We start from the raw sequence: 20,808 nt of genomic DNA, 5'->3' as shown, positions 1-20,808 counted from the left end.
TTTGATTTCACTTTTTTGTTAAGACTAAGAGACCTATGTCTTATGCATCTATTTACAGTTATTTTGCTAAATGACTTTGAATTATGGATGTGAAATTAATTTTGTGTCGAGTTATTGATTATCTATATTAACTAGCTACCATGTTTCATTTATGTAGTGCTTGTTTTATAATTTTATTAAGTTTCATATTAAAAATTAACTACTAACTTAATAAATTTAACATTAATTACTAACCAGGTTCAAAAATGAACCAAAAAAGGTCTTTAGAAAATTGAATTAAAAAAAATGCACAATTAAAAAATTCTTCTTTTATAAATTGCAGCAGCTTTAACAGATGCTACCATTTTACACTACTAAAAAAATGAGTTTTAACATCGCCCTATAAACATCGGTTATTTGAAAATCGATGTTGTAAGTGTTCAACGACATCGAATTTTAAATCACGAATGTTAAAATAATTCAGTTTTAACATCGGTTATTTGAAAACCGATGTCGTTGAACACTTACAACATCGGTTTTCAAATAACCGATGTTAAAATCACACTAAATTCAATTTTAACATTGGTTATTTGAAAACCGATGTTATAAGTGCTTAACGACATCGGTTTTCAAATAACCGATGTTAATATAAACTTTTTTTTAATTATTTATATATTTTTTTAAAAATCAAATATTGCGTTATTAATTATATTTTAGTTAAAAAATGTAATAATTAATAAACAATAATAAATCTAAAAGGTAAGCATTTAAAAATTAAACTAAATTTTTAAAATGAATTTCGTAATTTTAGTTTTATTATTTCATGATTATCATTTAAATATAACACACATTTATATAAATTATGTGATATTAGTTAATTTGAAAATAAAATAAAAACTGTTTTTAATAATAGAGTTTAACTTTTATTAAATTTTTATAGAATGTTAGTAAAAACAATTATATCGTAAAAAAATTAAAATTTATTATTAATATATTTTTATTTAATTATTATAAAAATAAAAATTTGTTTTTTTCTTCTTAGAAAGGTAAATGGAGAATATTGTTTAAAAATTCTATGAAATCCTACTATATTGATATTATCGTATTATCTTTAAATTTAAAGTAAATTAAAATATTTGTATATATTAATTTGATTTATTGAAAATATATGTTACAGTGGTTTAATTTAAATAATTATAATTATCTCATATATTTGTAGGATTTAAAAAAATGATATTTTCATTATTTTTAAACAAATTTTTCAGAACAAAAATAAAAATATTTTCATGAGACACAAAAATTATGTTTTAAGTCTTTAAATTTAGAGTTAATTATAATTCATATGTAATTTATTTTTATTACATTTGTCATTTTTTTATTATTTTTAACCTCATTTGTTAATTATGTGAATTTTTTGTTAATAAATTTAATAAAAAAATTATTTAGGAAAGAAGAAACAAAGAAAAAGAATTATATTTAGATAGTGATGAATTTTTGTTGTCAAAAGTTATTTTAATACTCAATTAAATATATTTTAATACTCATTTATGAAAGAAGAAACAAAGAAAAAACATTTCAAATTAATTATTTTCAGTCTCTATTTTTTTAAAATTCTAATTTTAATATTTGAACAAATATTTGGCTGGTCAAAGTCTTCAAACTTTTCTTTATCTTTAGATTTTGCCATCAACTTTATTTGTTTGACAAAATGATATTATGATAAACATTGAGACTATCACATGTTATTTTTAATTATTTATGAGGTCTATTTCTCTAATATTTAAAATTATTTTTCAATAAATAATTTCAACTAGACCCATTATTTAAGAAACTCACAATTGTATGTTATTAGAGAACATAATAGTTTGCTTAAAAAAAAGAGAGAACATAATAATAAAAAAATTTAAGTGTAGCGTAATGTGTATGACCCATTAAAAAATTACTTCAACAACTCAATAAGCAAGCAATTCAACACAGTAGATGTTCTTAGGTCGTTTTGCATTAGATAAAAAAAAAATATATTGAATTTTATTATTAACTTGTGTTAAAAATAAAAATCTCTAAACATGAATTATATCACCCAAAATCAAAATCAAATATACAAAACTAATTCCATTTAAAATTAATTTTGTAAATGCTAATCCAAATTACTATCTAAAAATTGATTATGTTGTGATGAAAATTCTACATAAAGTTGACTCACGGATACGTTGCATTTAATTAGAAAATTTCAAACGGAGGGCCTATTACTAGTTTTGTTTTATCCAATTAAAATACCAGGAAAGGAAAGCTAACTTTAGAGTAAATTAATCGTGGCCCAAATATATGAAAAGGGCCTTTTATTAGCTACTATGTGATTTAACCTCAGTTATGCGAGCCAAAGTGAGGCCACGAACCCCTTTCAAAAGGCATCCCCATCCACCAAACCATTTAAACTGCCCTTGTTGCGCTCACACCGCTCTCACTAACTAAACTAGACTTTTTTTTATTAAAAAAATATTTTATTCCTCTTAAGTCCATTTTTAAAAAAATTTAAGAAAAATAATTGCATAAATGAAATTTAATTTTGCATTATATGATTATGATTATATTTTTCTTTATATTTTTTAAAAACTAAAAAAAGTAAGTTAAAAATTACTTTTCAGAGAAATTATAATTTTAACGAAGAAATAAATTTATCATTTGAACATAATTTACAGATAAAACAAAGTTTACATCTAAAACAAAGTTTACATTAAAATATAAAGTATACATAGTGATGTCAAGCGTGACGCTCAAGTTTTTAAATGGTCAATTTCATACGCAGTCTCGTGTAAGAAGTTAATAGCTTAAATAAAATCATGTACCCTCATAAGTTTAGTTTGTTTTGAATTAAAATTGTAAAAATTAATTTTAGCAATTTACATGTAATTTTAAAAATGTCACAAATTTTTTACTGATGCTAATATTAGTGACAAAAGTTATATTTTTGTTACAACATTTTTTTCACTAATAAACTATTTTCTTGTAATATCAAATATATGATTTATTTTTCAATTCAGTGTTTTTTAATTTATTTTTTTTGTAGTTTTTATTTAATTAAATTAATCAATTTATGAGCATCATTACTAATTATGGTTCTCGTATAACACACGTGGTGCCCTTTACCATTTGAATATACTGGAAATTTCTACTTCTAATACAAAAGGAAAATTGGGCTAACAATAATTTTAGGTGTGGACTATTTGAGCCCAATTGTAAGCAAACCAATCAGTATGTTTACGTTTACGCTCCATCAAACTCCATCGCAGATTCTTCGCTCCTTTCCGTGGATTTAAAACATGGCTACCACCACCAGTATGTTTACGTTTACGCTTCCTACAATCTCCACCAAATTAGGGTTTCTTTTTTATTTTTTTCACACACTGAATGATGTCTCGATTTATGCGTGCAGCTCCCTGCTAGAGTCTCAATTCTATGATTTCCAAACTTCCATTGCTCCAACTGCCCTTTCAAAGGTTATGGTTATTCTCTTTAATTTCAATTCAAACCATCTTATCTCATAACAAATTGTTTATCTTTTCCATTTTGAATTCCTCCTATGTGTATCGTTCTAGGTTATATGTTCAGGGTTATAATGTTATTTAGGGAAAATTTGCTGTCTTTTAATTTTAGGGAAAATAGCTAATAAGGGAAATTAAAAGACACACTCTGGATAGGTCATTGTTACTTAGGTGATTAATCTTGCTCTAGAATCAATGGAATACATCTAGCGACTAAAGTTATGCATGAAGAGTATTAAATTGTGGAGAATAGCACAAATAGAAATACCCTTGTGACTCTCAGATTGTTACTGCTCAAATGATTTTTAACATGTCTCGCACAAATTGATGTTGAATTATGCCAAACACAATTGGGAGGTGATATGAAAAGATTCAGTTGAAGGTATTGCTCTAAAGTAGCTTATACAAGCTAGTACTATATTTTTTAGATAAAGACTAATCTCTTTTTTTTTTTTTTCTGGATCCAATCATTTTACGTAATTTTTTTATGTTTATTGTATTTATCTATTTGATTACAGATTTTTTTTTTTCTGTTCTAAAATCATTTGGGTCCCAACTCATAATTATTGCTTACAAGAGCAACCTTACGACTACTTGTCTACTCAAACATATTTAGAATGGCAGCAGCTTTAGGCGGTAGATTTGCAACTAGGAGAAATTGAGAAAAGCAACAGTCAGCCATTTCGAATATTGACTATTACATGATATAAAGCATGGTAATACTATTAATTACTGTTGATAAATATTTGTGTTTTAATTTAAAATTTATAAATATATATTAATTCTATTTTATAAAATAAAATATTTATTTTAGATTTTTTTAAGATTTTGTTTTAATGAGTCAAACTAGTTTGTTAGATTTGTTTTGACAACTGTAGGTTGGTTTTCCAACGGTCATATTTCTAACGGTCATATTTTGTTGTTGCAAAATGCCTATATATATATATATCTCTTTCCTCTTTTCTAGAGATAGACTGAGAGCTCTGGTTTCTTTCTGCCAACAATTTATCTCTTTCTTTTCCTATACAAAACTTAATTTTTGTGAGAGCAAGAGCATTGGTGTTCATAAGGTTCGGGGATCCTTTCGCTGCACACGATCGGAACCAACGGGTTATCGTATCTTGGGAGAGGAGCGCAATCAGAATTTCTTACCCGTGCAGTGGGGGCGTTTTCTCTCTAAGGATAGCGTTTACGCGCTTCAACCCAGGCTATATCTTTCTTCCCTTAATTTTTCTTTCTTGTGCTTATTGTATGTTATAATGAATTATTCGTGCGTTGTCAATTAAATTTAATTTGCTACTGCTATTTCGTTATTTAATTCAAGACTGTGCATCTTCTTCATATTTTTTTTTTCATTTTTTGTTTTATTTTCCAACAGTCTTAGAGAGAAAAGGGTTTTATTTTTTCACTTTCTTCTTGCATAGTCTTTTTGCAGTAGCATCCTATTTTATCAAAATGTCCGCCATGGATATGATTAAGTCCCTTTCCAGTAAGCCTGAAAAATTTACGGGTGAAAATTTTTTTTGTTGGCAACAACAAATGAAATTCTGGCTTACTGAATTGGATTTATACTCTGTGATTTCTAAAAGAGAAATAAAAACTTCAACTTCCTCTACTGATATAGTTCAAACTGATGCAACCATTAAGCATGATGTTTCTGATAAAGATATTTTATGTCATGGACGAATTTTAAGTGCTTTGGCTGATAACATATATAAGATTTTTTGTCATACCAAAACTTGTGTTGAGTTATGGGAAGCACTTGAATTGAAATATGGATCTGCTGAAAAAGGTTTAAGTCGTTACTCTTGTGAAAAAATGATTGAGTTTCAAATGATTGATGGAAAATCTATTTCAGATCAGATCCATGAATTTGAAAACATTGTTTATGACATGAAATTGAAAGGAATTGTTTTGCCTGACATTATGCTTGTGGCTTTCATGATATCAAAATTGCCTCCTTCGTGGACTGATTTTGCTCGAAGCTTGAAACATAAACATGAAAGTTTTACCTTTGATGATTTGCTTGTCTGTCTCCGCATTGAGGATAAACATCGTTCATCTCAAAAACACTTGCAAAAATCTGATTCTCACTCTAAGGCCTATCTTGTTGAGAGCTCTAGCAAACCTTTCTCTAAGTCCTTCAAAAGGCATGGGTTTAACAAAAATAAATTTGGTAGAAAGCCTTCATTTTCTAAAAATAAGAACAATGCTTTTAATAACAACAATAAGCCTAAGGATAAAAATTCGGGGAATGAAATTTTTTGTTTTGTTTGTGGGCGAGCTAATCATTTGGCTAAGAATTGTTTTCAACGTCATCGCTAGCCCACGTCTTTCCCTAAACCGCAGGCTAATGTTGTTACCACCAGTGCTGCCTCTGATTCCCCATCTGACAGGTACCATGTCACTAGCCCTGAGTTAAATTGTGTTTTTAACTCAAATGATTGGTTCATAGACTCCGGGGCTAATGTTCATGTGTGTGCTGATAAAAAATTATTTTCTTTATATCAGGAATCAAGCACAAGTACTGTGAGCATGGGGAATAGGAGTATGGCACATGTGTTAGGAGAAGGTCAAGTGAAGCTAGAGCTATCTTCGGGAAACTTTATTGTTTTAGATGGTGTCTATCATATTTCTGATATTAGGAAAAATTTAATAAGTACCTCTTTGTTAGTCCAACAAGGGTACAAGGTTGTCTTTGAATCCAATAGAGTTGTTATTACGAGACATGGTAATTTTATTGGTAAAGGCTACATTTGTGATGGTTTGTTTAAGTTAAATCTTATGTCTCATTCTATTAATAAAATATCCAATATTTCTTCTTTTGTTGCAAATGTTGAATGTTCTAATATATGGCATGCTAGACTTGGACATGTGAATTTGAATTCTATCAAAAGAATGATGTCTCTTAATCTTATTCCTAAGGCTTCCATTGATTTAAAACAAAAATGTGAAACATGTATTCAAGCAAAACAACCTAGAAAGAGTTTTACTACATGTATTGAAAAAGAAACTAACTTGCTTGAATTGGTTCATAGTGATGTATGTGATAGTAATGATGTGTTAACACGTGGTGGTAAGAGATATTTTATTACTTTTATTGATGATTTCTCCAAATATTGTTATGTGTATTTAGTTAATCACAAAAGTGAATTGTTTGATAAGTTCAAAGTATATAAAACAGAAGTAGAAAATCAATTAGAAAGAAAAATTAAAATTTTACGTTCCGATAGAGGTGGAGAATACACATCTTTAGACATGAGTAATTTTTGTGAAATGCATGGTATTATTCATGAAGTGACACCTCCGTATGCTCCTCAATCTAATGGTATTGCGGAAAGAAAGAATCGTACATTGCTTGATATGGTGAATGCTATGCTTGTAAGTTCTGGTTTACCAAGTAATATGTGGGGTGAAGCTTTGTATTCTGCATGTCATATTCTTAATAGAGTGCCTTATAAAAATTTTGAAAAAACCCCTTATGAGCTATGGAGAAAAAGAGAACCAAACCTGAAATATCTTAAAGTGTGGGGGTGTCTAGCAAAGGTAAACATTCCCATTAATAAGAAAAGGAAAATTGGACCAAAAACTGTTGATTGTGTTTTTGTTGGATACTCTATGCATAGTACTACTTATAGATTTTTGGTAGTTAATTCAGAAGTGTCTGAAATTTCTAATGGTACTATTATGGAATCTAGAGATGCTACTTTCTTTGAAAATATTTTTCCTTTGAAAAATAAATTGTCTAAATCTGTTTGTGATACTTCTTGTTCTAATTTGTCTACTTGTAGTAATACTAATAAGGACATTGTGTTTGAACCTAGGAGGAGTAAAAGATCTAAAAAAGTTAAGGATTTTGGTTCTGAATTTTGCTCTTTTTTGCTTGAAGATGATCCTAAAACTTATGGTGAGGCCATGAGGTCTATTGATGCACCTTTTTGGAAAGAAGCTATTATTGATGAAATGAGTTCTCTTAAAAATAATAAAACTTGGTTTCTTACTGATCTTCCCCCTGGTTGTAAAAGTATAGGTTGTAAGTGGGTTTTTCGAAAGAAATTAAGAACTGATGGATCTATAGAAAAATTTAAGGCAAGGCTTGTTGTGATTGGGTGTAAACAAATAGAAGGTGTAGATTTCTTTGATACATATTCTCCTGTTTCTAAAGTTACTACCATTAGGGTATTAATTGCACTTGCTTGTGTTTTTAATTTAGAAATTCATCAAATGGATGTAAAAACTGCCTTTTTAAATGGTGAATTAGAAGAAGAAATTTATATGAACCAACCTGAAGGCTTTGTAGAACAGGGGAAGGAAAAGAAAGTTTGCAAACTTGTTAAATCTTTATATGGTTTGAAACAAGCTCCAAAACAATGGCACGAAAAATTTGATCAAGTTGTTCTTTCGTATGGTTTTCAAATCAACAATACTGATAAATGTGTGTATGTGAAACAATTTGATGATAATGGATGTGTCATTTTATGTTTGTATGTGGATGACATATTGATATTTGGTAGTAATATTCAATTCATAAATGATGTGAAGTCTTTCTTGTCTAGAAATTTTGATATGAAGGACCTTGGTCCTGTAGATGTGATTTTGGGTATTAAGCTTATAAAGAAAAATGATGGCATGATTTTAACCCAATCACACTATGTTGAAAAGCTGTTGAAGAAGTTTAATTATTTTGATGTGAAACCTGTTTCTACTCCTTATGACTCATCCATCAAGCTAAAGAAAAATTTGGGTAAAGGAATTTCTTCACATAAATATTCTCAAATTATCGGTTCTTTGTTGCATTTGACAAACTTCTCTAGGCCTGACATTGCATATGCAGTTGGTAGATTAGGAAGGTATACTAATAATCCTGATCATTCTCATTGGATTGCATTAGAAAGAGTTTTTAGATACTTAAAAGGAACCATCAATTATGGCATTCATTATACATGTTTTCCTGCAGTAATTGAGGGGTTTAGTGATGCAAATTGGATTTCTGATTCCGATGAAACAAAATCAACAAGTGGTTATGTTTTTACTTTAGCTGGTGGTGCAGTATCATGGAAATCTGCTAAACAAACTATTATTTCACGTTCTACTATGGAAGCAGAAATTATTGCTTTAGATACTGCTACTAGTGAGGCTGAGTTTCTTAAAAATTTGTTATGTGATCTACCATTGTTGAATAAGCCTATACCTCCAATTCCAATGCATTGTGATAGTCAAGTTGCTATATCTAAAGTTACTAGCAAAAATTTTAATGAAAAAAGAAGACACTTAAGAGTGAGACATAAGTCTATCAGAAATTTGATTTCTCATGGTGTCATTTCTCTTGACTTTGTCAGGTCAGAAAATAATATTGCGGATCCGCTTACAAAAGGGTTGACGCGTCAACAAGTACTTGAGTCGTCGAGGGGAATGGGATTAAAGCCCATTATTTAGTTACAACAATGGACACCCGTCTCCGTGTGATTGGTGATCCCATGAATGGAGTTCAACGGGTAACAACGAAATTGTTTGTTGACTAAAGTACACCAAAATGAAATTTGACGGAGCTGTTCCGTTTCTCATTCCTATGACGAGGTGTATTATAAATTGTGGCAATATTAAGGTTGAGGTATTTATGTATGTGTATTTTTGATGAAAAAAAAAAATACCTCTTAATGAATCCGATGACAATTATTGTAGGGGTGAGAGTCACAACTCACTCTTTGAGGATTCACCTAGTGAGTGTGGTGGTGGGGCCGCCACTGTGAGATATGGGCTAATCTCTAAGTAACACTCACGAAACAAGATACAAGCGCAAGGCCGTGTAACGCGCTACCACTGATTAGAACCTAATTGAACATCAATATTGTAGGAGTTGTGTACTAAAGTCCGGTTAAAGAATATGTAGTTCAAGACAATCAAGTCACTACATTTTTCTCGGATGGAAGTTCATAAACACTAGGTATAAGGCTCAAACCCGGAAGGTTCCTTATACCGAAATACAATATCACATGCTCTTTCTCTTATATTTTTATCTTTCAGAAAATATATTTTAAAATTTTAAATTATGTGGGGGAATGTTGATAAATATTTGTGTTTTAATTTAAAATTTATAAATATATATTAATTCTATTTTATAAAATAAAATATTTATTTTAGATTTTTTTAAGATTTTGTTTTAATGAGTCAAACTAGTTTGTTAGATTTGTTTTGACAACTATAGGTTGGTTTTCCAACGGTCATATTTCTAACGGTCATATTTTGTTGTTGCAAAATGCCTATATATATATATCTCTTTCCTCTTTTCTAGAGATAGACTGAGAGCTCTGGTTTCTTTCTGCCAACAATTTATCTCTTTCTTTTCCTATACAAAACTTAATTTTTGTGAGAGCAAGAGCATTGGTGTTCATAAGGTTCGGGGATCCTTTCGCTGCACACGATCGGAACCAACGGGTTATCGTATCTTGGGAGAGGAGCGCAATCAGAATTTCTTACCCGTGCAGTGGGGGCGTTTTCTCTCTAAGGATAGCGTTTACGCGCTTCAACCCAGGCTATATCTTTCTTCCCTTAATTTTTCTTTCTTGTGCTTATTGTATGTTATAATGAATTATTCGTGCGTTGTCAATTAAATTTAATTTGCTACTGCTATTTCGTTATTTAATTCAAGACTGTGCATCTTCTTCATATTTATTTTTTTTTTCATTTTTTGTTTTATTTTCCAACAATTACTCCTTTCATTTATTTATTTTATTACTATTCAGCAATAAAGCACTTGTATGGCTTTCTTTATTCAATTCCTTTTGCATATAAATATTTATTATTATAAACAACGCTAGCTAGTCAAAGTTTAGTCATAGCAGTCCACGAAGTCGTAGTAAACAATAAGATGGCCTTGAGCAATGCTAATTAATTGCTTTGTTCAATCAAGCAAAACTAGTTACAGTTTATATATGTATGGTACATGAGTCTTTTTTTAATCAGCAAAAATTCAAGGAAGTTAGCTCTCGATTAAATGCACACATGGTAAACAACTACCATACACATAATCTTATTCCAATTTACTAAAATGGATTGCAACACCGTAACCAACTACCACACACATGATGTCAGGACTCAAAGTTCACTTAAGTAGGTATTTATAGATTTTATGAAATATGAATTATATCCTTAGCAACTAAACTAACTTTGAGTAGCAATTACATGAGTCGATACTATAGAGGTTTAATTAGTTATTAAGCAATTACATTGAGATTGGATGCAATGATTCTTGCGGATAGTTTGCATTAATCATTGTATTCAATCTTGAATTGTCCATTTGGACAGTTTGGGGAGACTGATATTTTTATGGTAGATTCATGTGGTAAGGTTAAAATTATTTTGTTTAATTTGATGAAATTTCAGTAATGCATTTCTAGTTGTTCTATGAGTGCATACTTGATTATCGGGAAATTAATTTCACCGATTTCATGTCGTGTACTTGGAGACCAATGCGAAATACTACCAAAATTTTGTCAAATTTAACAAAATAGAATTAACCCTGATGTATGAAGCTACCATAAAAGACGGTCTTCCCGAATGGGATAGGGCCACACCTATAATAAAAAAGTGAGATTTTCATGCATCGAATAACTTTGAGAGTATGACCAAGTTATTACTTAGATGGATCGAAGTTGGATGAATGAAAGTTGCATCAGCCCAGAATATGAGGAAGGCTTCGAGCAATTCTTACAATTTGCTTCAGAAAGAGGTCAACCGGATGAAGATGGAAAATATTATTGTCCTTGCATCAATTGTTTGAACGAAAGACTACGAATACTGGATGACATACGAGAGCATCTATTGTGTGATGGAATTAAGAGAAATTATACACGTGGATATGGCATGGTGAAATCACATACATGTAGAGTGGGCAGCAATCCGAACCGTTTGATGTAGAAATGGGAGATCACTTGGAGGATAAGATTCGTGACCTTAGACAAGAGTCTTTCCAGCAAGCACATGCCCCTGTGTATGAAAGATTGCAGAGTGACTCAAAGAAGCCTTTGTATCCGGGGTGCAACAATTCCTTGACGCTATTGTCGGCGATGTTAAGTCTGGTTAATGTCAAGGCCAGATATGGATGGAGTGACAAAAGTTTTACTTCATTGCTTCAAATAGTGCACGATCTGCTTCCACATGATAACACATTGCCTAAAAGCTACTATCAGGCCAAGAAGATATTGTGTCCGATGGGTATGGAGTATCAGAAGATTCATGCTTGCCCTAATGATTGCATACTGTACAGACATGAATTTGAAGAAATGTCGAAATACCCTAGGTGTGGGGCGTCACGGTACAAGGTGAAGGATGATGAGGACTGCAGTTCTGATGAAAACTCAAAGAAAGGCCCTCCAGCAAAGGTGTTGTGGTATCTTCCCATCATTCCAAGGTTTAAGCGTTTATTTGCTAATGAGGACGACGCAAAAGATCTTACCTGGCATGCAAATGGGAGAAAATCTGATGGAATAGTCCGTCATCCAGTTGATTGCTCCCAGTGGAAGAAGATTGATAGTTTGTATCCAGATTTCAGCAAAGAGGCAAGAAATCTTAGGCTTGGATTAGCCAGTGATGGAATGAATCCAAATGGCAATTTAAGCACTCAACACAGTTCATGGTCAGTTCTACTAGTAATTTTCAATTTTCCTCCTTGGTTGTGCATGAAGCAAAAATACATGATGTTGTCTATGATGATATCGGGCCCAAGACAACCAGGAAATGACATTGATGTTTATCTAAGTCCGTTGATTGAAGACCTGAGAAAGTTGTGGGATGAGGAGAGTTTAGTGTTTGATGGGTTTCGCAAGGAGACTTTTCAAATGCGTGCAATGCTTTTTTGAAAACAACATCGATTTTTTTTTACAGAAAACCGATGTTAACTGTCAACAGTAACACGTTCGTTAACATCGGTTTTTTCAAAAAACCAATGTTAATTGTCAACATTAACACATTCGTTAACATCAGTTTATTTTTTTACAGAAAACCGATGTTAACTGTCAACATTCAATTTTTTGAAAAAACCGATGTTAACTGTCAACATTAACACATACATTAACATCGGTTTTTTGTAAAAAACCGATGTTACCTTTCAACATTAATATACATTTTTTTGGGTGTAATTCATATTAGCAACATCGGTTATTTATATAACCGATGTTGGTAATTTTACGTTAGCATCGGTTTTTAAAAAACCGATGTTAACGATAATACTATCAACGTCGGTACTTTCAACATCGGTTCAAAAACCGATGTTGAAAGTCATAAATAACCGATGTAGAAAGCATATTTTCTAATAGTGTTAGTTTTTAAAATTTCATATTTCAACGATTCTAAACATCCGTAATGTTTATGAAATAAATATTTTATTTTCAAACTGCGGAGGTTTATAACCGCTGTTATATTTGACGAAAGATTTTTTAAAATTTATAAAAAAAATTGCCATTAAATCTTAAAGGACTAAAAATTAGAATAAAAATAAATCAAGGGACTGAAAAAACAAGTGTAAAATAAGATAATCATATGTTTTGGTAATCAAGTGCCTTGGTAATATATTCCTCACAAAGTGCACACACATACGATTTTATGTTTTGTTCTACAATTTGAAGATAGGTCAACACCACTGAATTAAAAGCTTTTTATGACGCGTGAATAAGGATGACTCTATTAAAACCATCCTTAACAAATGATCGATAGCATTTTCGTAAATAAGGGTACATGAACCATTCAATACGACAAGGGTTATTTTCCAAACCGACATCATAGATTGGGCAAGTATAAAGGTGGCCCGTGAGCCACAGGCACTGAAGAAACTAAGCTTCAAGTCTGTGAAGCTTGCTCTTGATCTCTTCTCTCCCATTCAATCTTCACTCGTGTACTTGTGAATGTATGTATACATGATTTTGATGATGTCAAAGAAGAATCTAACAAGGCTGCTTCAAATGATAAGCATTTGCTTCAAGAATAATTCAAGATTGCTTCAACAAACAAAGCCTTGTTTCAAGATTCACTATAGACCAAACCTTGCCTTAAAACAAAGTGTTTTCAAGACATGCAAGGCTTTGGTAATCGATTACCAGGAAGTGTAATCGATTACCAGAAGACAAGGTTGAGAAATAGCTGTTGAAAAGGATTTTGAATTTGAATTTTCAACATGTAATCGATTACCATATGTCTGTAATCGATTACCAGCAACAAAACTTCTGAAATTCAAATTCAAAAGTCATGACCCTTCAAATTATAATTGTGTAATCGATTACACAAACATTGTAATCGATTACCAGTGGAGAGTTTTTAGAAAATCTGCCAACAGTCACATCTTTTCATTGGATTTGTGAATGACCATCAAAGGCCTATAAATAGGTGACTTGGGCACGAATTAAAGAGAGAGTTTTGATTGATCAAAATGTTTTATCCTCTCAAAAGATTAAGAGAGTTTTGCTTGGCAAAAATGTCTTATCCTCTCAAAAGACAATGAGAGAGATTCCAAAAGAACTTCATTGTCAAATGCTCTCTCAAAAGAAATCCTTGACCAAACACTTGCAAAATCTATAAGGATTCTTACATGATCTTCATTGTAATATTCTTCTCTTGAAGAGAGATTTCTTCTTCCATTCTTCTTATTCAATGAGATTGACTAAGAGACTGTGAGTCTATTGTTGTAAAGCATCTGAACACAAGGGATGGGTTGTCCCTGTGTGGTTCAGACTTTGTAAAAGATTTTACAAAGATAGTGGAAGTCTCGGGTGGGTTGCTTGAGTACTGGACGTAGGCACGGGTTGTGGCCAAACCAGTATAAAACTGTGTTTGCATTCTCTCTTCCCTTATCTTATTTATTTTGTTGCAATCAATTGTGTCATGCATGTTTAAAGAACATTGTTAAATTGATTGTTGTTGCTTTTTCTGCATTCTAAGCCTATCCCTCTTAGGATTATTGAAGTATCAAGGTCTAACAAGTGGTATCAGAGCAGGATTCTTGTATAAAGTTTAGAAACTTCAAGAATAGATATGGTCTCATCTATCTTATGCTCAATGGTGAGGGTTATCATTATTGGAAAACCCGAATGCAGATCTTTATAGAAGCCATAGATTTAAAGATATGGGAAGCCATTGAATTTGATTCATTTATTCCTACAATGGTAGAGAGAAATGCAACTACATAAAAAAAACTAGAGAAGAAAGAAGATGATGATGAAAGAAGAAAGAAGAAGGTTCCTCTTTAGCCCCAAAATGCTGAGTGCGATCAACTTGGGCACATGAGATTCAATTGTCCTATGTTTAAAAGAAGAATGGAAAAATCCGACAAGATGAATTTCAAAGAGATGAAAGAAAAGAAAGGATATATCACTTGCGAAGATAATGTCATGAATTATTCAAGTGATTCAGAGAAGAAAATCATAAGTCTGGGTATCATGATGAAAGACTATGAAAATGGAGAAGAACAAAGTCGATACATTGATATCAATTTCTCCAAACACATGGCATGCATCAAAGTTTATTCATATTAATTTCTGCCCAAGATAAATGAATATGTGATTTATGGAGACAACAAACGAAGGCCACATTTCTCCCCAAGAAAAGTGAATATGTGATTTATGGAGACAACAAGCAAAGGCCACTTGATCAACAAGCCCAACAAGTAATATCAAATGATACCAACAGGTCACTTATCTTTGATTGATTACTTTTGATGATTTTTGTCTATGATTGTTAACTTTTGATTGAGTTTTGATGCTTGTTTTCTGTTTAAATTTTTTATTGTCATTGATGATTATGATTGATATTGTCTTTGATAATTGTATTTGATTATGTTTTGTTAATTGCTTTTGATTGTGTGTTTGATTGATTGTGTTTTTGTGAGTGCAAAATAGTTTGTTTTAATGCCTTTTGGTATCACTTGATTTTTATACATTACAACAAGTGGTAACATTTTTCTCCTCTCTATTCATGATTTGTTTTTTATGTTGACAAAGGGGGAGAGAAAGATAAAAGATAAAATAGTAAGGAAAAATTCTCTATTCTTTATGAGACAACTTTTTATATATGAAAAATATGAAATCTTCAATTGTCTCATATAAGCAAACATTGCAAAACCAAGGGGGAGTAAACTATATGCAAATAGATATTTTTTCTTTGTTGTTGCTCCTAACCTACAAGTGGTTGTCATCATCAAAAAGGGGGAGAATGTAAATCATGAAGATTTTGATGATGTCAAGAAGAATTTGCTTGAAAAAGGAGGAGAATGTGAATCTTGCAAGCTTTAATGATGTCGAGAAGAAATCACATGTTTGTTATCATCAAAAAGGGGGAGAATGTGAATGTCTGTATACATGATTTTGATGATGTCAAAGAAGAATCTAACAAGGCTGCTTCAAATGATAAGCATTTTCTTCAAGAATAATTCAAGATTGCTTCAACAAACAAAGCCTTGTTTCAAGATTCACTAAAGACCAAGTCTTGCCTTAAAACAAAGTGCTTTCAAGACATGCAAAGCTCTGGTAATCAATTACCAGGAAGTGTAATCGATTACCAGAAGACAAGGTTGAGCAATAGCTCTTGAAAAGGATTTTGAATTTGAATTTTCAACATGTAATCGATTACCATATGTCTGTAATCGATTACCAGCAACGAAATTTCCGAAATTCAAATTCAAAAGTCATGACCCTTCAAATTATAACTGTGTAATCGATTACACAAACATTGTAATCAATTACTAGTGGAGAGTTTTCAGAAAATCTGCCAACAGTCACATCTTTTCATTGGATTTGTGAATGATCATCAAAGGCCTATAAATAGGTGACTTGGGCACGAATTAAAGAAAGAGTTTTGATTGATCAAAATGTTTTATCCTCTCAAAAGATTAAGAGAGTTTTGCTTGACAAAAATGTCTTATCCTCTCAAAAGACAATGAGAGAGATTCCAAAAGAACTTCATTGTCAAATGCTCTCTCAAAAGAAATCCTTGACCAAACACTTGCAAAATCTATAAGGATTCTTACATATCTTCATTGTAATATTCTTCTCTTGAAGAGAGATTTCTTCTTCCATTCTTCTTATTCAATGAGATTGGCTAAGAGACTGTGAGTCTCTTGTTGTAAAGCATATGAACACAAAGGATGGGTTGTCCCTGTGTGGTTCAGACTTTGTAAAGGATTTTACAAAGATAGTGGAAATTTCAAGTGGGTTGCTTGAGTACTAGATATAGGCTCGGATTGTGGCCGAACCAGTATAAAACTGTGTTTGCATTCTCTCTTCCCGTATCTTATTTATTTTACTACAATCAATTATGTCTTGCATGTTTAAAGAACATTGTTAAATTGATTGTTGTTGCTTCTTTTGCATTCTAAGCCTATCCCTCTTAAGATTATTGAGGCCACAAGGTCTAACAGTGCTCTGTAACTCCATGCTCTTATCGACGCTCCTCTATGACATGTTCCTAAATGCTCTCTTTAGGAAAAGAGTTTCTGGTGTTGGGGGCCTAGGGTTAGGATTTGTGAGAGATGTTGGATGCTCCATGCATTGATGAGTCTTATCGCGCGTTGTTGGAAGCCGTTCAGGCACAATGACGACGCTGGTAATGCTACCGCCGGAAGAGAATGCAAGGAAGACCTCCTTTGGTTCTGCGACATTGGAAAGTTTGCCACCAACGATTTCTCCATGGCCGCCATCCAGGCCTTCAACATTGAGATGGTGGATTAGATCTAAGTTCGTTGCGGTTAGGTTATTTTTTAGGTTTTGATATGTAATGGATTCAATTATTGTTGCTCTTTATTGGTGTTTTGCTCAAACTCTAATGGTGAATAGTGAATTAGTGATATCTAATTTATTTTGTAGGAGTGAAATTGGTTATGTTGGAGATGGAATATGATTGGAATGATGTACTTTGCCGCTGAATATTTTTACTGTGATGTGTGGTTGTGTTAATATTGGTTTTCTTCTTGAGTTTATTTGTTCTGACAGATTAATTAGTTATGTGGTTGTATGTAAAATTGTAGACTTTGGACAAGATTAGATTTAAGAGTTTGACGGACAAGAGCAAGCTCAATGCTCAGCTAGAGTTGTTCATTCATATTATTCCTAAAAAAACTAACAATACACTAACCATTATTGATAGTGGTATTGGCATGACCAAAGCTGGTAGGTTGAGATGTTCTTTTATTGAGATATTTGTGGACCAATCTTTTTGTTTACTCGGTTAGTCTCTAATTGATTTTTGTGATGTTTTTTTTCAGATTTGATGAACAACTTGGGTACAATTGTTGGGTCTGGTACCAAGGAATTCATGGAAGCCTTGGTTGTTGGTGTTGATGTTAGTATGATTGCACAGTTTGGTGTGGGGTTCTACTCTGCATATCTTGTTGCCGAAAAGTTCATTGTTACCGCCAAGCACAATGATGATGAGCAGTACGTTTGGGAGTCCCGAGCTGGAGATTCATTCACTGTGACCAGTGATACCTCTGGTGAGGTTCTTGGCAGGGGTATTAAGATCACTCTTTTCCTCAAGGAAGATAAGCTAGAGTACCTTGAGGAGTGTCGATTGAAGGATTTGATTAAGAAGCATTCTGATGGGTTATAAGTATATTTTGGGGATTATTACTTCTAGCTTGGTGCTTGTGTTTGTTATATATGGTTCTGTGTACAAGAAGGCCAAAATGAGATTTAGTATATTAAAATGATGATGTACTTTAAATTAAGGATAAATATAGTTTTATTTTCTTACTTATAGGAATAAAATCAATCTAGAGCACAGTCTCCAACTAATTATTATAAAATTTGCCTTTACATGTGTCCTTCATTATATAAGGATATGAAGTAGCATAGAGGCCATGTGCGATGCTAAGCACTTTCCAAAGACCAGCTGAAAAGAATGGGTCGCTCCATTTTTTACCTTCACCTTATTGTTTCATCTCTTTTTATTTTCCCTTTATTTCTGAATGTTGTCTATGTCAGTAAAAGGTAGGCCGATTATTTTGCTTGTTAATTAGTTTCTCGTTTGTATATTGTTATGAGGTTTCTACTTTGAAAATGAGCTGATGATTTTATAGATAGGGTGTAATAATGGAATTTGGAGGATATTAATCATTAAATGTGTTGTGTATATTAATCATTCACAGCCATGAAAAGGACAAGGAAACAATTATTTATTCATATAATAAACACATCAATGGCTCTGCGGAAGCACTTGAAGAGGAAAAAACTGCAGATATTGCAAGTGAGAAAATCAATAGTGTTTTTTGTACTAATTTTTTCTTATCATAATCTAGTTTTAAGTTAGTTAGTTGACACAATGATTCCACTATGCCGAAAACCCAAGCGTAGTATCAATGTTCTTGAGCAAAGAGCATAAACTGCACACTACTCGTTCATGGAAGTTTCTTGGACTGCAAAGAAATGGTAGGAACATATCATGGCAAAAGAGAAGATTTGGTGAAAATACAATCATCAGTAACATTGATATAGGTAAACTTTATAACGACTTTACCATACAGGTAACATTGATACAGGTTTTTTTTGTGTGATTATTATATGACCTTTGTATTTGTGTAGTTTTTTTTTTGCCTTCCTTTCGGCATTTTAGTTTCTTAGTCCTTGAGAAGTATATAAGTCTGAACAACACTTGTTGTGTTTACTTTTCAATCCTTTGTTCATCAAATCTTATTAGCTTGCATACAGGGCAGATTATACAGCTATGGCAATCACCACGACAGATCTTGCATACAAGGCAATTACTTACTATTTTTTGCTCACTTGTTTTTAGTTGATACAAGTAGTTTGTATGTAACTATTTTATAAGCACACATACAAATATAGATAAAACACACATTTGACATTTGTATGTATGGATGCATTTAGTCCTACGGATAAATCATAAAATTGCCTTGTTTATTTCACTTGAATGAATTGTTGATATATATAGGGTCAGCACTCAACAGCCAAAAGTTATAGGACTAATTTAAAAAACAAACCTACGGCTTCACTGATATGATAGCTTTCCATAATTTTGTTAAGCTTTCCTCCATGTTGGGTGTTGGTTAGGTTGGAGGAACTAAGGTCAGAGTTGGGGGAATGGCTAAAGGTTCTGGAATGATCCACCCAAATATGGCTACCATGCTTGGGGTATGTCTTACTTGATGGTTCTTTCTTATTTGGGGGAATTAGTCTATGTGATTCATCTTTTGAAAGTGCAGCGTGATTTCAAAGGATATTTTATAGATCAATAAAGCATCTCTATTAGTGTAGTAGTAGTACTTTCACATAAAAACAAAAAACAAAATCTCTATTAGTGCATGTAGCCACTCTAGTGTTTCAACATTTAACGTGCCTAGGCATATATTTATTACACACTAGCTAGGTGCAGTTTTTGCATGTCTTTAACCCTTAATTGAAAGCCTGCAATAACAGTATTATTCCTTTGTGTGTAGGGAGAATAGAAGAGGTAAAGTGAAGGTTGAGTTTCACTTTTCATATTTAATACACTGATCATATAGTTGGCTTGGAGCAGAGGAATTAATGCATACACACAGCGTAAAGCAAAAGGTTTGGCACCTTTTATTTTTATCTCTACACCTAGCTTTCTACCTCTTATTTCTATCAAAGTTAATAAGTTTTAGATTTTTCAATTTAAAGTTAATAAGAAGCCTTATTTCTATCAAAGTTAATAAGTTCTAGATTTCACCGATTTTTTTTAATATGATTGTTATTTAATGAAATTAGGAAATTAAAATTAAGCATAAAACTTAATAACATTCCATATTACTATAAAAACATGTTTTTTAAATTATAATTCCTTTGTGTGTAATAAATACATGTCTAGGCTTAAATGTCAGTAGTTGTAGTTAGCCCACCCACTATTAATTTTTAGCCAAAAAAAAGTAGTGTTACTAATTGTATAAGGAATATGAATTTAACTCCATAACAAGTTTTTATTTATTAAAACTTTATAACAAGTTTCACTTAATTAATAGCTGAAAGTTTTATATATTTTTTACATACAATGACATACGTGTAGTTTTTTGCTGTAATTACTTTAACAAATGGATCTTATAAAGGTTTAGTTTCTTTCATTTTCAAATGGAATTTAGGAAGAATTTTAGTAAAAAAAAAAAAGGTGGTTATTGTACTAGCATCATCTATGTAGTTTATGGTGAGTATCATCGCCTTCCTCCACGAAATGCCTTTTGTTCGAAGCCATTGTTATTTCTTAAGCACCGGCGCCAAACCACGAGAGCCACATGCATTTTATACTCACTAGGTACTCCTCCATCTTTGAGCTT

The 20,808-nt window shown here is 31.8% G+C and overlaps 1 protein-coding gene across 3 annotated transcripts; it reads left to right on the top strand.

Annotated features, from left to right (window-relative positions):
- Positions 1-3,198: 3,198 nt before the first annotated feature.
- On the top strand, positions 3,199-18,257 carry LOC114402394 (heat shock protein 90-2-like). 3 transcript variants are annotated; one of them, XM_028364944.1, is made up of 5 exons: positions 3,199-3,315; positions 3,413-3,476; positions 4,149-4,237; positions 17,530-17,671; positions 17,767-18,257. In XM_028364944.1, the coding sequence occupies exons 3-5, from the start codon at positions 4,235-4,237 to the stop codon at positions 18,108-18,110; spliced, it is 489 nt and encodes a 162-aa protein (XP_028220745.1). In that variant the 5' UTR covers positions 3,199-3,315; positions 3,413-3,476; positions 4,149-4,234; the 3' UTR covers positions 18,111-18,257. The 3 variants fall into 3 exon arrangements, 2 of the variants coding, with proteins under 2 accessions (XP_028220745.1, XP_028220743.1); XM_028364942.1 differs by having other exon boundaries at positions 4,040-4,237; XR_003664429.1 differs by lacking the exon at positions 17,530-17,671 and having other exon boundaries at positions 4,040-4,237; positions 17,767-17,899.
- Positions 18,258-20,808: the final 2,551 nt, after the last annotated feature.

The sequence above is a fragment of the Glycine soja genome, chromosome 20 (genome assembly GCF_004193775.1).
Source record: "Glycine soja cultivar W05 chromosome 20, ASM419377v2, whole genome shotgun sequence".
NCBI lineage: Eukaryota > Viridiplantae > Streptophyta > Magnoliopsida > Fabales > Fabaceae > Glycine > Glycine soja.
Note: the sequence above shows the minus strand (reverse complement) of the source record. Positions and strands in the feature narration are given on the sequence as shown.